Source organism: Hydra viridissima, unplaced genomic scaffold, assembly GCF_058129835.1.
Source record: "Hydra viridissima isolate aposymbiotic clone 2 unplaced genomic scaffold, HvirCarnegie_v1 scaffold_2, whole genome shotgun sequence".
In the NCBI taxonomy this organism is placed as follows: domain Eukaryota; kingdom Metazoa; phylum Cnidaria; class Hydrozoa; order Anthoathecata; family Hydridae; genus Hydra; species Hydra viridissima.
In genome coordinates, this window is record NW_028324301.1 from 23,777,483 (window position 1) to 23,796,751 (window position 19,269).

Consider the following 19,269-nt stretch of genomic DNA (forward strand, 5'->3'; position numbering starts at 1 on the left):
CAAAGAATTTTATTCAAGCACATACCTTCTTTTATAGGCAACATTTTTAAAATCAAATCTCTACCCCAATAGCGATACCAAATAATGTTGAACACGTGCGTAAATTACCAATAAATAAATTTAATTGCTTCAGTCTTTTTAGTAAACAACTTTGAAGTAACATACATATCGACTTATTAATTACATAATGCAAATATTTTGGTATAAATTTAACAACTTAACTTCGAGTTAACATATTTTTAGATAACATATTTTTAACTAACTTTCAAAAAATTGAAAAAAAAAAAAAAAAAAGTTTCGGATCCTAAACTCTACATTACGAATCATTTGAGAGCTTACGATAAGAAAACTGCAACGGCAACTTCTACAATTTATGATAAATATTTGACACTAGGCATGCGCAATCGATGGGATTCCCTGAAATGCCATTTTAAAACTTTTTACGCAACGTCAAAACGTTGAAATTCGCGTTTTCTGAAAACGGCTTATAAATAGATCAAAGTAGTACTTACTCCAAAAGTGTAACAAAGTAATTATTTAACTTCTTACTCCAAAAGTGTAACAAAGTAATTATTTAACAAATTTAGGATATATACATAAGTATATATATATATATATATATATATATATATATATATATATATATATATATATATATATATATATATATATATATATATATATATATAAATCGAGTATCATATCGAGTAGTCTACATGGGTAGGAAAACCGTTTTAAAAAAATATACAGTACTTCCACCGGAGTAACTTTTAACCCGTTATAACATACAAACTCTTGAGGTAGTTGAAGTACATTGAGTTAGAGATATATATCACTACGTAGAAATCTAAATTCACTTTTGCATTCATAATCAGACATAATTTCTAAACAAAATTGCTTAACTCCGAAACGGTAAATCTGGATTCTTAGGTAAATTTAATTTGTACAGCTGTAAAAATTTTTCGTCGTTTATGATATTTGATTCTAATGTAAGTAATAAACCATTTCCAGCATTTCTTAAAGGAGTCATTTTTAAATTTTTTCTGTTTATTTCAAGATGTTTTCTTTTTTTTGAAGCGGAAATTCGTAACTAATTTTATTGGAATACCGCAACTGCAAGTCGCAACCGCTCGATCCAGACCTTTGTCGTCTCCGTTGCCGTTGCAGTTTTCATATCGTAAACTCTCTATTGTAAATATGATACAGACAATTTCATGTTAATCTGAATAATATTTTTAAACTTCAATAAAAATTTATTCAAATTTAGTCACTTGGCTGATAAAAATCTTATTTCTGCTATTTTTTTTGCGTTAGTTCTAAATAGAAATATAGTTTTATGATTTCTTTGTTAAGCATCTGTAGTACTATATTTATATTTCTTATAATTTTTATGTATCTTTTGATAACAGTATATTTATAGTTTGGTAAAGTCAAAGTCAAAGTACTTTTTAAATTGAACTATAAATCAACCTCAATTTTCATAGTTAAATTAAAGTCAAGTATAATTTCTGTTAATCATTGTAAAGTTGTATTAACTCGAATTTAACTATCGAAATTCTACTAATTTAACCATTAATCATTTAAATATTAACCAAGCCTTAACACCTTGACACTAAATTTTTCCGCCGAATAAAATTGATTGAATTCTATAACCTTCTAAGTCTTTTTTAATGTTTTAAAAGCGAGAAACAGCAAAAGCGAGAAACAGCAAAAAATTATTAAATGGCTGAAAAAGCGTATTTTGTCGCCTTGCTTTCCTCAAGTGATACCAAAACCACTTTCTTTTCTCAAGTCATGCCCAACCCCTTTTTTATCGTTGAACCAAAAGCATGTTTATCACTATTCAAACTTTTATTACAAATTTTTATTAAATTTTCTATATATAGATTTCTATGCAGGTTGTTACTTGTTACATCCACCTACTCCTTCTGTAAAAAAATAGTCAATATAGGATTGGCTGATTTGTAATTTAGATTTATATAAGTTTAATAAAAAAAATGCTTTGAGTTTGTTTTTTAGTTGGTTTAAAAATAAATTTTTTAACATTGCCTGTCTAATCTAAAATTCTAGATTAGGTCAGATAAAAGATAAAATTATCAATACCAGGTTGGTGATAAAGCATGACCATGTTAACAGTTTTTGCATGAGCTTTAACAAAGATTCATATTTATTTTTAATGAGGATTCCATTTTAATGGAGGTTCGTTATTTTTTTCCTTAATGTATGAATCTAAAATTTTATCCCTGCTTTATTTAGTTGTGCAATTCCATTATTCTAATATTTGATTATACAACCCAAAAACAAAGACGCCTAATTGTCTTATTCAACTATTTGCAGTGTTAATTTTAAAAACCTAATCTATTTTAAGCTACTATAGCATTTGAGTACTTTAACGAATTATATATTAAAACTTAATTCTCTAAATACCTTTTTAAAATAAGTTCACTGAATGTCTAGGAATACTGTTAAATTCATTCATCGTTTATTAGAAAATTTTTGAATGATCATATCACTTTTATTTTAAGTGAGTGGTTCATATACTTTGCTGAATAAGATATGAAACCTCTCTGGTGATAATAAATTTTTATACTTTAAGTTGAAGTTAGAAGACCAGGATAAGATAGTTTGTGAAACATGTGAAGACCAGGATAAGATAGTTTGTGAAACACGTGAACTTTTTTTGTTAGTAAAACGTGTTTAAGAAACATGAAAAGCAGATGAAAAAAGGAATTTGAAAAAAGGATGTGAATAGCGTTTTATGGATAGAGCCTAAAAATTACGTCACCGATTGCTATTTTTGTTTAGTTCTCACTCAAACCCTTTACTCAAAAAATGAATCAAAAATTTGAATTTCAAGTTTCCCATTAGCTAAACCAGTTACTCACTGTCATGAAGTTGTTAGCATTTTTAATGAAACTTAACAATTTAATGAAGGCATTGAATGAGAAGATGAAATGTTAAACGATGGATAAAAGTTGTAAAAAAAAGTTGTTTTTACAGAAATTCTCACAGAATTAATTAAATGACTTATTTATTAAAGTTACAAAGAATCTTCAAAGCTGCCCAGAGATTAGCTGAAAAGAACCAGATTTAAATGTTTCAGCCAAGATGACTTCATGTACTGTGAAGATATTGAGTCTCTCTCGGTCAGCAAAGTGGATATACAAAAGATAGATGTTCTTTTGTTTATGGATAGTAGAGAAAATTTTAAACACCAGGAAACAAACCAGTGGTTGATCAGAGATCATCTGAATGTTGGAGAAAAGTGTTGCTGATAAATTCCTTAAAAAACGTTAAATAACATAGTTCATTTATATAGTTCAAAAGTTAATTAAAATTTTAGCCAAGGAAAATTTCCCTGTAAATCTAATAATGTAAATAATGAACAAAGGGAAAGATATCATCAAGATATTAAAACAATGGAGAATTGTTACCAGGGATGCTGAAGTAAGACATGATAGTTGATTTATATTGGTGCATGAAAGAAGAAGAAAGTTTATTTCTTGAAATTTCGTAGAAAGTTTATTTCTTGCGTGAAATCATCGTGTAAACCATTATAGAAAATCATCGTGTAAACCATTATAGAAAAATATTTTAAAATAATTTATAAAAATGAGCGTGATTTTTTGTTCTTCATCGTAGAAAGTTGTTTCTTTGTTTCTTGCGTGAAATCATCATGTAAACCATTATAGAAAAATATTCTATAATGGTTTAAAATAATTTATAAAAATAGGCGTGATTTTTTTGATTCACCATCTTAGAAACGATTCTTGTATTTCTAGGTAATCACAAGGACACAAACAATTGGTTTTGATAATTATTGATATTTCAAGAAACAGGGTTATCGTATGTTCTTAAAGATTAGTTTTTCCATTTCTCCTTTCCTTCGCAACAACCAAAGGAAGATATCAAGTATAGTGGGATACTGCTATGATGAGAGATTATATATGCTGTAGAAAGTTTCAATTGTCAAACCACTTCTAATTTTTACAAAAGTGTTATCTTGTAAGCCTGCAAACTACTATATAGCTTCTGATAACCATCCGCATTGTACATTTGGCCAGTAAACCAATAGTCTGACCATGCATAAGAGATGAATTTACAAATATCAAGTAGTGAGTCTCTTCTCTCTGTTGGAAGCATAAATGCCAAAAGAGCTGATATTGCTCGGGATTTATGTTGCTTATGGCAAGCTGCCTGTCTCTTTGGCTGGGAGTTCGAGGTCTTCAGTGTTATCATAGAAAAACTGGCCATCTCCCTGGCTGGAGGTGTCAAGCATTATTATCTCCTCGTCATAACTCCTCTGGCTAACTTTATATCTGGCTAGCATTATTATCTCCTCGTCATAACTCCTCTGGCTAACTTGCTGCAAATGTCAAATATTTATCCATTTCAACTTGGTATGATATCTACTTGTTTGATGATACTGTGCTCACCCCTTTGTCATCCAAATAATTCCATAAATTTCAAATTTGATTGATATCCGAACTTTGAGTTGATTAATCCAACCATTCTATTTAATTTTCTTCAAAATATACTTTGGCAATTTTACTGGTATGTTTCTGATTATTGCCAAGTTGGAAGACAAATTGATGCGGTAATCCTAATATAACGACATTTTTTCGTAAAACATTAACATATTCTGCTCCTAATAATTTTTCTTTAATTTGTACTAAGAATTATATATCATCTATTAATGTACAAAGTTACAAACTCCATTATAACTAAAAACGCCTCAAAAAAGTAAATTACCACTTCGGTGTTTGATGGTTGCTTTTAATAACTTTTTTCCAAGGGTTTTCCATTTCTTTTCCATATATTTGTTCTTTTTTTTGGAATTCTTAGGGTCGAATTTACTTTCATCAGACCATAAAACTGATTTCCAAAAATCTATTAGCTTTGAAAAGTACTTTTTTGCAAAGGCTAGGGGTTTTATTTTATTTTTTCTTTAAGTAAAAAGTTTTTTTGAGACACTGAACCTATAAAACCCTGCTAAGCGAAATCTGCGCTGTATTATTCGTTCAAAAACGTTCATGCTTAGTTTCTTTTTAATAGCTCTGGCAGAAATAACAGGCTCTCGCTTTACTTCTCGTACAATAAAAACTTATCTTCTCTAGATGTTGTTTTTTGGTGGACGACCTAAACGTGCTTTACTTTTTGCACGCAATAAACTTTTTTATATTTTTGTATTATTGATTTTACTATTGCCTTGCTTTTATTATATTTTTCAGCAATTTTTCTTTACCGTAAGCTACTTTCATGATTATCAATAATCACTTGTTGTACCTTAACGCAAACTTCGTTGGTCTTAGGCATTTTGAAAAACGTTTGAGATAAAACAAAAGAAGTTATTAAAATATTTTAAATTTTACTCCAATGATGCAGACAAAAAAAGTTAAATAACTTACCAGCAAAAACAATCAAAAGATAAACTTACAGCACTAAATAAATCATTAGGTATGATTCCTTATGTTGTATGTAAAGTTTTATTTTTAATGTTATATACTAATTATAGCCAAACATAATTATTTTACATCATAATTATCAACACCAAATGTGTGTGTGTGTGTGTGTGTGTGTGTGTGTGTGTGTGTGTGCGTGCGTGCGTGTATGTATATATATATGTGTATATATATATATATATATATATATATATATATATATATATATATATATATATATATATCCGAATAGTTATTGCCTAAAAGTTTTCAGAATAGTTATTGCCCTTGATTTAGTTAATCAAACATTCGGAAATTTACCAACAAAATATTAATAGCTATTTATCAATTAATTTTGACGCGCATTTCCTTTGAGATTGTACTTCTTAGCTTTTTTTGAATGCATCAAACAATAACATAAAGTTTGTAACAAATATTTAAAAAGCTGGTTTCGGTGAAATACAGATTTACAGGCTGCATAAAAGTAGCTCAAAAATACGTTTTGCTAGAACAAGAAAGCAACCATTTTGAAACTAGAGTAATCAATATTTATTCAGGTTAAGTATAGATCAATCGCAAGAAAATGATTAACTTATATAGTATAGGAAACTGCAGAGCAGCATATATTATGTAAGAATTTTTTTTTTTGCATTAGAATTTTTTTATTTTTTGATATGAGGATATTTTTTATTACTTAAAGTAAGCAACTTCCTAAACATCGCGCATTTTTAAACCAAAATTTTAATCCAATCATAGCCATTGATGATTAACGGAAGTTTTACAAGGTTTCTGTTTACTGAAATTTATAATCCATGCTTTAAAATCCATAGTTTTAAAGTTCATATTTTAAAATCCATATTTTCATTTCTTTTTCCACTGATTCGTTTTTAAGTAAAAAAAATCATATTTTCGTAATTGAAGGCAGGGGGGGAGGTATATTCTCATTTTTTAAGGTCATTTTTTTGCGTTCGAATTCTAATTTCAAATGAAAACTTTTTCACCAGGTTATTTTTTGTAAACAAATAAAAAGATCAAAATATAGATTTGTATCCTACTCGTCTCAGAAAATTTTGTATCCTACTCGTCTCAGAAAATTTTGTATCCTACTCGTCTCAGAAAATATGTTTATTGCAGAGTTCCAAAAGTTCTGCAATCTATTTATTTTTTGAAAAGATTTACATTTAAATTTCAAACTTTTGGACATGTCGAAATTTGTCTGGGTTTTTGGAAAAAGTCGAACTTTTTTATATTTTTAACTTTGGAAAAGTCTAGAGGTCATATTTTGAAAAAAAAAGGCTTTTGCGAAGCTCCTCCTTTAAAAAAGTCTGACCTTTTCAAAAGTCTAAAAGTTGTTTTTTGAAAAAAGTCACGAATTTTCGCAGCTATGCTTTTCAAAAAGGCCGGCTTTTTAAAAGAGTCTGATCGTCATCTTTTGAGAAAGTTTTATATCTTCGTCACTAAAAAGTACATTTTTGGCTTTTTGAGTATATTTATACATGGAAATTTGTGATAAATTTCTTTCATCTCATTTTTATTTTATGCAAAACTTTTATAGAATAACTTTCTTATTTTCATACTTCTAGAAAGTTTTTTGATTTTTAAAAATAAATCTTCTGAATTGTTTCATACGTTTTTTAGTTTAAAAACAGAGTTTGTTTATTAACGAATACCCACTTTTCAAAACTACATCTCTATTTAAAGCATGTAATAAGTATTTTTTAAGTATTATTAGCAAATAATACATTTTATATTTTATCCAAAAACGTGATTAAAAACGTGAGCAGAAGCTTTACATCATGCAGACGTCAAAAAGATAACTTAAGATATGGGTAAACGTCTGCTTATCTGACCATATCAGACGACTATAAAATGTATTTAGAGAACGTCTTCTCAGATATCTTATTTAAAAATCTAGATTTCTTCTGCATTTTATTCTCAAAAATTCTTAAAAGGCAAGTATTTCTAATTTCTTTTGTTTTCCATGAATATTTTGTCAAAATGTTTTTTTTTATTACTTACTACAAATTGAATAACTTTTGAACGTGCAGCTTATTCTTCTAACAATGATGAACTTATTTGGAATTTTAAGTTAAAAAATTTATTTCTAAATGTTATATACTTTATAGTAAGGTGTTGTTTAAAGTCTTCTTGTTTCTGTTATAACAGTCGGTGGAAACTGTGAATCAGCGTGCTTTTATTGGAGTTACTCGCGCTAAACTAATCATTAAATAGTGTAAAGTTATTATAGAAAACGATACGAAGTCACGCTTCAGGATTTTCATTTGATAGACCGGTAAGATAAAGAGAACTGATTACCGTCGTAGATAAAACCTCTCATAAACAATTTGAATAATTCATTAACAAAAGATTTTACAACAACATTTTATACTTATTTCGTAATAATAAAATTGCAAGACAGTATAACCGCGAGCATTTTAAATGCCAAATTAGATCTTAATTACAGTCAAAACAAATTTACTTTATTTCTTGTATGGATTATGTATATTCTTTTTTATTTATAATTAACTTTCATAAAATGCCGATTGTTAAAAAAATATTCAAACAATAAAAAAAAATTAACAACTTTTAATGCTTGGCACATTTCGTTTTAACGTTGAAAATTTTTCCACCCTGTTCTATAATTTAAAAGCCATATCTCTCTTGCTTGATATTGAAAACCTGTTTTATCAAAAAGCACGCTTTAATTGCATAATCAAAGTGAACCATATAAAACACTTGTCATAATACGTGTCATTCAGTGGACAAATATAAAGTAATTTATGCAGAACTTTTTTACGTATAAGGAATATGAAATTTGAATTTTAAAATGCTCGCAAATAAAAAAAACTACAAACAATTAGATAAAATAAAAAATAAGAATATTTAAAATATATATTTACGATAAAAATAATTTCTGAATTATATATACGATAAAAGGTTGTATGACACACAAGAATCGACATTTTCAATTCTTTTTAGTTAATTATAAACAACATAATTTTTAAATCTCTAACTCTTTCAATTCATCTCCTTTACAAACATATTTTGTGTTAATAAATTTCATGGAACTTTTCGGAACCACTTGTCTGCCATTTGGACTCAAAAAATGTTAAACAGATAAAGCGTTCAAAGAATGATAAAAGTTAATTGAATTTTTTTTTTTTATAGACGTTGACTTTTACTTTTGGCAATGATAAATTATTTTTAAATGTCTGCCATCAAAACTTTGTATTGTTATCAAATTGAATCAAAATTTTTGAAACTGAAATTCCATCCACATTTTGCTAGTTTATGATTAACATAGTTGGAGGAATTAAACTATGTTTCGGTCAGACAAATTTTGTAAAGCCTTTAATTTGTGGCGAAGCAATATCGGTTGTACCTAGTTGTATGCCTCAGAAACAATCCAGTGGATTGTGCTTGTGGTTAGATAGAAACCAAAAAATCTTTTATGTTGGTGCGATATTTAAAAACCCAGTCAGCCAAATCCGTTTTTTTTTTTTATAGAAAATTCAATTAAAAGCACACTTAATAATTCGTAGCGATCGATCTTGAGGAATGTACAGTTGTCTTTAGCTATGAAAAGATTATTGCACTTTTTAGCCTTGTTTTTATTCGCTTTATACAGTTTAGAATAAAGATTAACAAGGATGAAGTATTAAATTTGGGTTTCCTGTATCTTTTATTAAAAAAATATAATCAACCATGAATTCTAAAAGAAAGATAAAATGCTCAGTCGATAAAAGAAAACTTTAAAAAATATTTCTTTTAAAAACATCTTTTAAGAATACTTCTTATTTGCTGAACATTAAGAGTTTGTCGCTTTGGTTTTAGATGATAATAGTTGTAAAAGTTCGATAAAACAGTGAGTAATCGCTTGGCTTCAATAACCTATTTGTAAGCAAGGTTCAGCTCCGTTGTCTTCGAGCTAATTTATTAATCTTCAATCATTCAAATAAAATAAAAACAAAACAAAACATAAAAGATCTTTTGCCATATTAATATTCAAAATAAATTTATTTTTCTGAACTGCTGATTACTTAATCGTACTAAAAATTAAGCAAACATTATTTTCTTATACAGTTAATCTCTTGATGCACGATGCTTACAAATATAACAATTACGTACAACGTGCCTTTATTTATTTTCCTTGAAACAAAAATCATTTATGAGCACGGATAAATAATCATTGCACTAAGCATTGTCATTCTCTTGAGCTGAGGTTCTTTCGTTTATAGTAAAAGGTTCCAACTATTTATGAGGGGGAATAACAATAATTGGCACGCTAGCATTGTGAAGAACATAGTCACTCGTACTTCCTAATAGTACCCTTCTTATTCCACTTAGACCACGTTGCGCCAGCACTATGACGTTGGGTTTATTTTCTGTAGCCCAATCGCATATGGTTTGTCCAGTTGCTCCGTAAGTTCCTTCAATGGCAACACTATAATGAATATTGCGTTCTTTGCAAATAATTTCGTACATTTCTAATACAGATTTGCTCTTCGCAATTTGCTTGTTGTTTTCGTCGTGATATGCTTTCATTTCACTAGGATTTTTTGAATGAGGAAGGTGAGGCGCTTCATAGACGCTCAATAATACTAGAACATCGTTTTCTCTGTGGTGATTCTTTAGATACCATTCAAAAGCATTTTTACTCGTTTCACTTTCATTCACTGCGATACAGTTTTTTCGTTTAAACTCCATGTTTGTTTACAAATATAAATTCCAAAATAAGTTCAAAAGTAATTTCAAATAAAGTCAAACCTCTAAAGTTTATTTTTCGTTTAAATTCTCTCAATCGGTCATTCTAAACATTTTTGTGGACAAACGATACAAAAGATTAGTATTTGATTGAAAAATGTTTGCACTGCGTCATATAATCCAAAATTCAATACATCTTTTATTAATCTTTTCTCCTGCAAGAAAGAAAGCATTGTGTTTTACATTTAAATTATATATTATATATTATATAACTTATTGTTATTACATTTGTATAATATATTGATAAAGAATAAAAAGGGGTGGTAATTTTTTGGATTGAGACGCATTGGTGAATTTTTTTGTTTTTAACTATTTACATTTTACACTCACCCTTATCAATTAAGAAACCAAAGAATTTCACAGTTTAAAAAATGACAACTACGGCGTTAAATTTCATGTTTTACGATTGCATGTATTCGACAGTGATTGCAAGATTAGTTAAAAGTTGCGAAAATAAATACGCGATAGTTGAATGCTGTTACAACAATATTGAATTATTTCCTCAAGTCACCAGTTCATTTTAAATTTAAATATTATACTTTGTACCCACTTTAACAAAGAAAAAAATTCCACGTGAAAAAATTTTTAGAATGACGAAGTGACGAAAGTGGAATGACTGGTGTAAATTGCCACATTGTTTTTCTTAAAGATATTAAGAGCTGCAAAATTATTTTGACCCTTCTCACACATCTTAAATATATTTACAAAGTTTGGGTAAATATGTTAGGACGCGCTGATTTTAGCGATGACGAAAATTATATACATACGAAACGCCTATTTGAAATTATCATAATATCTTATTGCATATTTTAGTAAAGACATTGCAACAATAACGAATGTTAGATGGATTTTGCTTCTTGACCAATCGCTTCGTTTCATTTAACAAATGGCCAGCGATTTATAAATACAAGAGAGTTGGAACTAATCAGTTTTTATTGCATTTTTACTGCTTTGATTATAAATTCGTAATCCCAAAGTTACTAGTAGAAATTGTTGGTTATTTGCAAAAATAAAGTATGAGTTCATTAGATCTTTAAAAATAAAAGACAAACATTTTTAGGATCAGCTTAGGACTACCAACGAATTTTCACATTTTAACTCGAATAGTCATGAAGATATTCACGTGGTCAAACATGAAAAGCGTCAACAACTAGAGATGCTTGTTTTAAACATGGATATATTATGAAATTAATCCGCAAATTTCGTTTCAATACCCACGTGTGTGAAGCTTAAAACAACATCTCTTTTTTTTGCAGTGATTTGTTCTTCGCACAAAAACTTTCATCAGTCGGTAAAATAAATTAAATCGTTTTTTTTTTTTTTTTTGCCGCAGTTTGGTTTTTTAAAATAGTTACAATATAAAATAAAAAAAGCTAAGTTTTTTTATTTTATATTGTAACTATTTTAAAATGCACATAGCGTTTAAACCGGTTTGTATGTAGAAGATTTTTTTTCGTATATTTCAAATTGCTGTACAATGATATATTATATATACTAGATGTCTAACTTCGATCCGAAATGTGAAGCCGTGGGAGCCATTTCTAATTCGGGCAAAAACGTGCATTTTTAACTTTTATTTCGCACGTCGGATATAGTTTTTGCCCTTATTACAAATGGCGGATATAGTTTTTGCCCTTATTACAAATGGCGGATTCAATTTGTAAACAAAAAAAGCGGCTTCACTTTTCGTCCAATAAAATCCCGCAAGTTAGACATCTAGTATATATAATATATCATTGTTGCTGTATAGCTATGAAATAAATTTATACACAAGATGAGCTACTTAGCAGTTCGACTTTCTTCAAGTGAAGTAAATTCTATGAGCTGAAATTTCTACACTTTGATCACTTTTGTTCCTCTTCAATCAGCGCTTGACCATTGAGATTAGAAAAACTCGTTAGTTGATATGCGACTAAAGCAGATTCTGGACCCTTCCTATACACACACACACACACACACACACACACACACACACACACAGACACACACAGACACACACACAGACACACACACACACACACACACACACACACACACACACACACACATACACACACACACACACATATATATATATATATATATATATATATATATATATATATATATATATATATATATATATATATATATATATATATATATATATATATAATGACAGAGCGACAATTCAGGAAATCATAAATTTCCTCTTAAAATTATTTCTTAATAGATTATTCTATATTTAAAGATGTTTAAAATCTACTTGAAAAATTTATATGCTCCTTGAATTCTCCGTGATTTTTCTCATGTTTAGATATTAAAAAAAATACTAAAACATGTTTACATAGCAACTGAGGTAAAGTGAATTCAAAGTTTCGACATTAAAACAAACACATGAATTTTTGACTTGGCTGTACATATGACTATTTAAAAAAGTTTCTATTCTTTAAAAGAGATCACGCATTCCAAAGGCGGGGTTAAAGCGGAAGAAAAAGAAAAGAAAAAAATAGTGCTTTTTAGTTCAGTAAGATCATTGACCTTTTCTTTCTAAAGTCGTGCTATTGGCATCAAAAATGGGTTGATTAAAACTTGTTTTAAATTTATCATTTCAATCTTTTTTTTTTAATTCAGATAAAATGTGCTGTTGTATTTGAACGCTGCACTAATTTTACCAGTTTTTTTTTATCAGCCAATAAGACTACATTTATATTGTAAAGTTGGTTTTGTTTTAAATGAACAAACAGAAAAAACTTTGACGTGTTTGCTTATTCAATGAGACGAGCAAAAGTTTTCGCAAGGTTTTAAATGTCTTTCTTCGAGCGTGCGTCCTTCCTTAAAGACGCTTTCATCGACTAAACAAAAGCAAATTCTTTTGTTTTTAGATTTGGTTTTTACCAAACGAAATTCTTTTAATTTCTTGCAACATTTTTATTTTAGAAGTTTACTGAAATTAAACATCGAATGTTGTTGTCTTATCTAAACACTTCAGCAGCAGCATTTCAACAATCCTTATGGCGTCTAACCTTCCTTACGAGCTTACAAAATTTAAAGAGCATACCAAACTGCTAAAACAAGTGAAAAAAGAAACTGACAAGACATTTCGCGAAATCAAAAATTTAGGACAATATGCTCCAAGTGGATGTGATTCGAATTCTCCTCTATTTCCTGACAGCGAATACCATGAGCTCGCTCAAACATGCGATAAACCGCCAACTATAATTGTTCTCGGCACGTCTTGTTACGCTAAAGTGTGTGTAGTTAATGAACTTCTTGGAGAGCCTATTCTACCTCTTGTTGAAAATGACGACGCAAAGGTTATGTGGCGAATGATACGGTTAAAACATGGTTTTTATTCTACACTTAGTTTGGTATTATTAGAAAATTTTGAATTAGCAGCGGCTCTCGATGCTTATGAGGGAACGTGGCGTTCGGTTCCCCGTGCTGATGTAGAGCTTCGTGGATGCGATTGCAACGATCCTGCATATACAGCTGCTGTTGCAGAAGTGTGTTTGGATCATCCGTTATTGAAAAGTGGAGCAGAAATCATTTGCTCTCCTTCAAATAGCGATAAATGCGTTGAAAAAATTCTCAAAGAATTCGAAGAAGAAGTTTTACCGATTCTTGTTTTTGCAATCGATACTGAGACGATAGATGATAAGGTAAGTGATTTAAAAAGATATTTAAAAAAGTCTTAATCAATTTTATGTTACAACTTTTTACTTAAAAAAAGGAAAGTTCAGTAAACCAAAACATTAAAAAAGAAAATAACCAATTTTTGAAGATAACCAAAGTTTTTAAATAGAAACTTTTTGCTTCGTATTTTTATTGAAGGTTAGTTTGTAAAGAGCGTTTGAAAATTTGAAGGACCGTTTGAAAGTTTTTAAGGACCGTTTGAAAGTTTGAAGGATCGTTTGAAAGTTTGTAAGGACCGTTTTTAGGTTTTAGCTGAGCTCACTCAAATCAAGTCATTTGAAATGAACTGCATGCCTATTTTCTTCATTAAAGTTCCATCTCGAGCAACTTACGAGCTTACGGAGTCTTTGCAAGATGCTGCAAAAGAAGCGATGTATAACATGGGAACCGAATCAGCACTTCGGTTGCAACTTTATAAAAGTGGTCTTTTAAAGAAAGACACTATAGTAACCCCGGACTCGTTTCTCAATACCACGGACTTCTGCAATTCCAGATTCATTCTCAAGAACGTAACTCCAAAAAACACTCTCATTGAAGATTTTTCACTCTTTCCATGCTTTCTAATATTCGTTCGGCAAGTATTGCAGTACCATCTTATTGCAGCAGCCTCTGTTTCAAACGATGCCCATACCAGATGTCTTGGGATGTTTATTGATACTGCATTTGACATAGCCCGTGACATTAGTGTCACACCGAGGCGAATAGCTTATGCGCGTTCTAAAGAAGAAGCCCTGTTTCGTTCGTTGTTGGAGGTTGCTAACAATAAGCAAGACGAAATCCGTGATGTAATACGAAGCGCGATAAGCTTACTTAGCATTAAACTCCAAGAAGAGGCAGGGCAATTAAATTTAGAAGATATTAGCTTGAAGAAGAATTTAGAGCTCTCTAATCTAAAAGATTTAGATAAGTGCATTGAACAAATTCAGAAACTAGTTTTAAGCAGATTGAACTATAAAATTGGGGGGATGCTGGTTAGCTCCATAGAATTTTTAAAAGATAGTTATGTCGGTACTTTAAAAAGATGTTTAAGGAGTCTTGAAAAAGTCGATGAAGAAGACTTTACGATGGAAACCGGTATTACTTCTTCTATGGCTTTAAAACAGGTAACAACTTCTCTAGTTATTGTTTCAGTAGTTAAATTTGTGTATATTCTTTGAATTTTTTATTTTTAATGTTTTAAGTTTGTTGTTTATTAAAAGACGCCACGCGCTCAGCTATTATTTTTTACATTTCATAATATTTATCGTATTAACTTTAACTGTTGATTTTTTCTCTCTCTCTGCAACCTTATATTGTGCAAGATCAAACACTTCTAAAGAAAAACTTTATTTTATTGACATTAAATAGGTTATTATGGTTTCTTAGGTGCTATTTTCGCAATAAAGGGAATGCACGTGACGCAACGAATTCTGGTACTGAGTGACTGATGGTACCTTAAAAAATACAGGCATACCTTCTTTTAAAAATGTTATCCAGTTTTTCCAATTATCTTTAAAAATAAAAATCTTACTGGATATAAAGAAGAACCTGGAAATCAACCACTTTGGTTTTTGCCAAATCACTTGTTTCTTTATTTAAAAAAGCTCATCTTAAATAACACTCCCCCCACTCAGTAATATGCTCTCCTCCTTAAAAAAGCACAAGAAAACTGCATCTGTGCAGTCTTCCTTCCTGGGAACAGAATCAATTATGACAGTTCACGCAATAAAACATAAATTTTAACGTTTAACGTAACCTAAGACGTTCACTGGAAATGTATTAAAGGAGCAGAGAATGTTTCGTAATGTTTGGGAATCTTCAAAACATTTTTCCCTAAGGCACGAAACAGTCTGTTGTTTCTGTTTGTCGTCTCGTTTACGGCAAACACTTTTTATGTTTCTCCAATTGTATTGAGCAAAATTGTATACAAATTTAGAAACTATTTTAGGTGTTGACAGCAGCTTACCAGTTGGAGATTACCCCTCAAACAAGTTTTACTTTCACTAGTTTTCTGTGGCAGAAAATAAAGCAAGCTATTCAGATGCTTCCAGGAAAATCGTCGCCAGTTATAGACTCAACTTGGAAAAAAAAAATTGTCGTGGATATTATTTATTGTATAAGTGAATCACGTCTTGCCAGAAGTATTTGTTCACAGTTCCGGGCGCGTCTTACGCGCGCGCATGAAGCTTTTACGCACTCTTTAAAAATGTTGGAAATGAGACATAGTGATCGTCTTGAAAACGAAGAAATGCAACGCCTAAAATTAAGAAAGGTTTTTGCACCGTGTGTTGCACGCTGCGTTCTTAGCAGCACTTCACTAAGAGATTTGGTTTTACATGGAATGCCACAACTTGGACGTGAGATTGGTCGCGGTCAGTACGGTGTCGTTTACGCATGTGACAAATGGGGAGGAAGAGGACCATGCGCTGTTAAATCAGTTGTTCTTCCAGATGATAAACATTGGAATGATTTAGCTCTTGAGTTTTACTATACTAGGTAATATTTTATACAAAAAAAAGTTTTTTACAAAATACTGAAGTTTATTCACAGCAAGGTTTTTTTTTTTTTAAGGAGTTCACTCCCTTTAGATATCTAGGTTTTCTAAAACTCAAAACAAAACTTGTGTAGAATAACTTAACATAATATTGATAAAAGAGAACTGCTTGATTTAAAAAAACTGTAAAAGCAAGCTTAATTTTTAGAGCCATTCCAGAACACAAACGCATAGTAAGCATTCGTGGTTCAGTTATTGACTACAGCTACGCTGGCGGCATGACACCAGCCGTTTTAATCATAATGGATAGGTTACAGAGAGATCTCTATGCAGGAATAAAATCTGGTATGAGTTTTCGAAGTCGCATGCAAGTGGCTATTGATGTTGTGGAAGGACTGCGTTATTTACACAGCCAAGGATTAATACATCGTGACATAAAATTAAAAAATGTTTTGGTAAGTTCAATTATAGTTTTTTTTTTACAATTAATTTAAATGAGTTTATTGATGTTATATTTCGACAAAAAAATACAGCAATAATATATTTTTAGCTTGATTCCAAAAATCGAGGGAAAATAACAGATCTTGGTTTTTGTAAGCCCGGGGTAATGATTAGTGGCTCGATTGTTGGCACCCCAATACATATGGCACCAGAGCTTTTTTCAGGACACTATGATAAATCAGTAGACGTATATGCTTTTGGTATCTTATTTTGGTATATTTGTGCTGGAACTGTCCGATTGCCAGGTGCATATGAGCAATTTTCAAGTAAAGATCATCTATGGAACTCCGTGCGCCAAGGAATACGTCCTGAACGGCTAGGTCATTTTGATAATGAATGTTGGTCAGTAATGAATCAATGCTGGTCATCTAATTATGCAGAACGCCCGTTGTTAGGGGATATTCAGCCGCGTTTAGAAAACATAAAATCTAGAATATTATCCCAGAATGGTCAATTAAGCTCCCAACATCTCAGTTCTAAATAAAATAGTCTAAGTGAAGGACATCGAAAGTTTAAAAATGAAAACTTTGTGCCAAGTAAGATCCTACGGAATTCTATTCCGAACATATTCACATAAACATATTCACATTGTGCTGTAAACATAATCTCATAGTGCTGTAAACATATTCACAAAGTGCTATAAACATAATAACAAAGTGGTTGATGGTATAAAGACGTAAAAAGTGAATTTGGACATGACATGTTGTCAAGAAATGTTGAATTTTATTGAAGCAATTATGCATCCAAAAGTAGAAATACATAGATATGTAAAACTATAAATATTTATAAAAACATTACAAATACTTATTTTAATAAATACTTATATATAGATTCTTCATTCTATATATTTGTTATATATATATTTTGCGCATTTATTTATTTTTGATGGCGACTTGATTAAATGTTTGTGATTTAATTTAACAAATTTATTTGAGAATTTTATCCTGGTTTTTATCCCAGGCAATCAAATGATTTTCAACTCAGTTAACCTTAATTTGAATTTTTTGAACTGTCTTTCCTTAAAATTGGGTAACTTCACAAAGTTAATTTAGTGCCACTCCTTAAGTTTATCTTCTAAATTAATAAATTTGTCAAATAAGATCATCACAATATTGTAGACCATCAGATTATTGTAGATCATCACAATAACTAAATGTTAGCAACAGATTTAAAATATCTTGTTTTTGTCAATAAATTATTGTTATTATTATTATTATTATTATTATTATTATTATTATTATTATTATTATTATTATTATTATTATTATTATTACTATTATTATTACTATTATTATTACTATTATTATTACTATTATTATTATTACTATTATTATTATTACTATTGTTATTATTACTATTGTTATTATTACTATTATTATTATTACTATTATTATTATTACTATTATCATTATTATTATTATTAATATTATTATTATCATTATTATTATTACTACTATTATTATTATTATCACTATTATTATTATTATTATTACTACTATTATTATTATTATTACTACTATTATTATTATTATCACTATTATTATTATTATTATTATTATTATTATTATTATTATTATTATTATTATTATTATTATTATTATTATTATTATTATTATTATTATTATTATTATTATTATTATTATTATTATTATTATTATTATTATTATTATAATTATTATCATTATTATTATTATTGTTAATATTATATCACATATGAGATAATGAGCAACAGACTTTTATATTAAAGACTTACAAAAGTGATGGTGAAGGAAGTGATACTGATGATGACAATGTTCCTATGAGTGAAGAAGTCAGTTAAACTTTTGTCTAGCTTTTATATATATATATATATATATATATAATGTTGTAAATTGTCAATAAAGTTTACTCAAATCATACTTCTACAAACTATCAAATATTTGAAACTTGGATCCACCTTACTTAATTTTTTTGAAAAAATTCCCAGGAAGTAGAGCTGTCGTTTCATTTTCTGCTAAAGATCGAAAAAGATCATTTAATGGGTGAATCATTCAGACATTTTTACCAACTCGGTTGGTCTAATGTAGCGCATGTTTTAAAATAACCCGCTTCTTGCCGGGTTTATCTGAAAAGCTCGTCCAATCGATAATATACCAGATTTCACATAGAAACAATAAATTTTAAGTTCACGAAATACACATTAATAGTAACAGTCAATACATCGGTTTTCGCCCGTTTGATACAGTTCTTCATTATTATGGTTTTTCTTCAAGAAAGCTATTGTTCAGTTAGGTTAATATAACAAAATTAGTTTTATTGATGATTTGAGGGATATGTTTGCTGATTTTCTCAACTATTTATTTAAAAATTATTTTTATGTCAAGAAGACCAAGAGGCTAACTTTACCTCGAATGAATGGCTTGTATGAGGGTGGTC

General features: G+C 29.4%; 2 protein-coding genes across 10 annotated transcripts; one reads left to right on the forward strand and one right to left on the reverse strand.

Moving 5' to 3' along the window:
• The first annotated feature begins 5,433 nt into the window (after positions 1-5,433).
• Positions 5,434-17,603, forward strand: LOC145198213 (dual serine/threonine and tyrosine protein kinase-like). Of its 9 annotated transcripts, XM_090078758.1 has the most exons (7): positions 7,299-7,393; positions 7,608-7,734; positions 13,125-13,846; positions 14,126-14,983; positions 15,808-16,355; positions 16,562-16,808; positions 16,904-17,603. In XM_090078758.1, exons 3-7 carry the CDS (start codon positions 13,199-13,201, stop codon positions 17,336-17,338), a joined length of 2,736 nt encoding a protein of 911 aa, XP_089934884.1. In that variant the 5' UTR covers positions 7,299-7,393; positions 7,608-7,734; positions 13,125-13,198; the 3' UTR covers positions 17,339-17,603. The 9 variants fall into 9 exon arrangements, with proteins under 9 accessions (XP_089934885.1, XP_089934880.1, XP_089934881.1 ...); XM_090078759.1 differs by lacking the exons at positions 7,299-7,393; positions 7,608-7,734 and adding an exon at positions 5,434-5,457; XM_090078754.1 differs by lacking the exons at positions 7,299-7,393; positions 7,608-7,734 and adding an exon at positions 5,886-6,071.
• Positions 8,594-10,608, reverse strand: LOC145198253 (uncharacterized). Its single transcript, XM_090078762.1, has 2 exons — positions 10,536-10,608; positions 8,594-10,360 (listed from the first exon to the last, which is right to left on the reverse strand). The coding sequence occupies exon 2, from the start codon at positions 10,146-10,148 to the stop codon at positions 9,693-9,695; it is 456 nt and encodes a 151-aa protein (XP_089934888.1). The 5' UTR covers positions 10,149-10,360; positions 10,536-10,608; the 3' UTR covers positions 8,594-9,692.
• Positions 17,604-19,269: the final 1,666 nt, after the last annotated feature.

Bases quoted from the DNA above. Each gene is read 5' to 3' on its own strand.
- LOC145198253 (XM_090078762.1), bottom strand. From the start codon at position 10,148: ATGGAGTTTAAACGAAAAAACTGTATCGCAGTGAATGAAAGTGAAACG.
- LOC145198213 (XM_090078759.1), top strand. From the start codon at position 13,199: ATGGCGTCTAACCTTCCTTACGAGCTTACAAAATTTAAAGAGCATACC. The intron at 13,847-14,125 runs GTAAGTGATTTA...GACCGTTTTTAG, and splicing joins CTGAGACGATAGATGATAAG to GTTTTAGCTGAGCTCACTCA. The intron at 16,356-16,561 runs GTAATATTTTAT...CTTAATTTTTAG, and splicing joins CTTGAGTTTTACTATACTAG to AGCCATTCCAGAACACAAAC.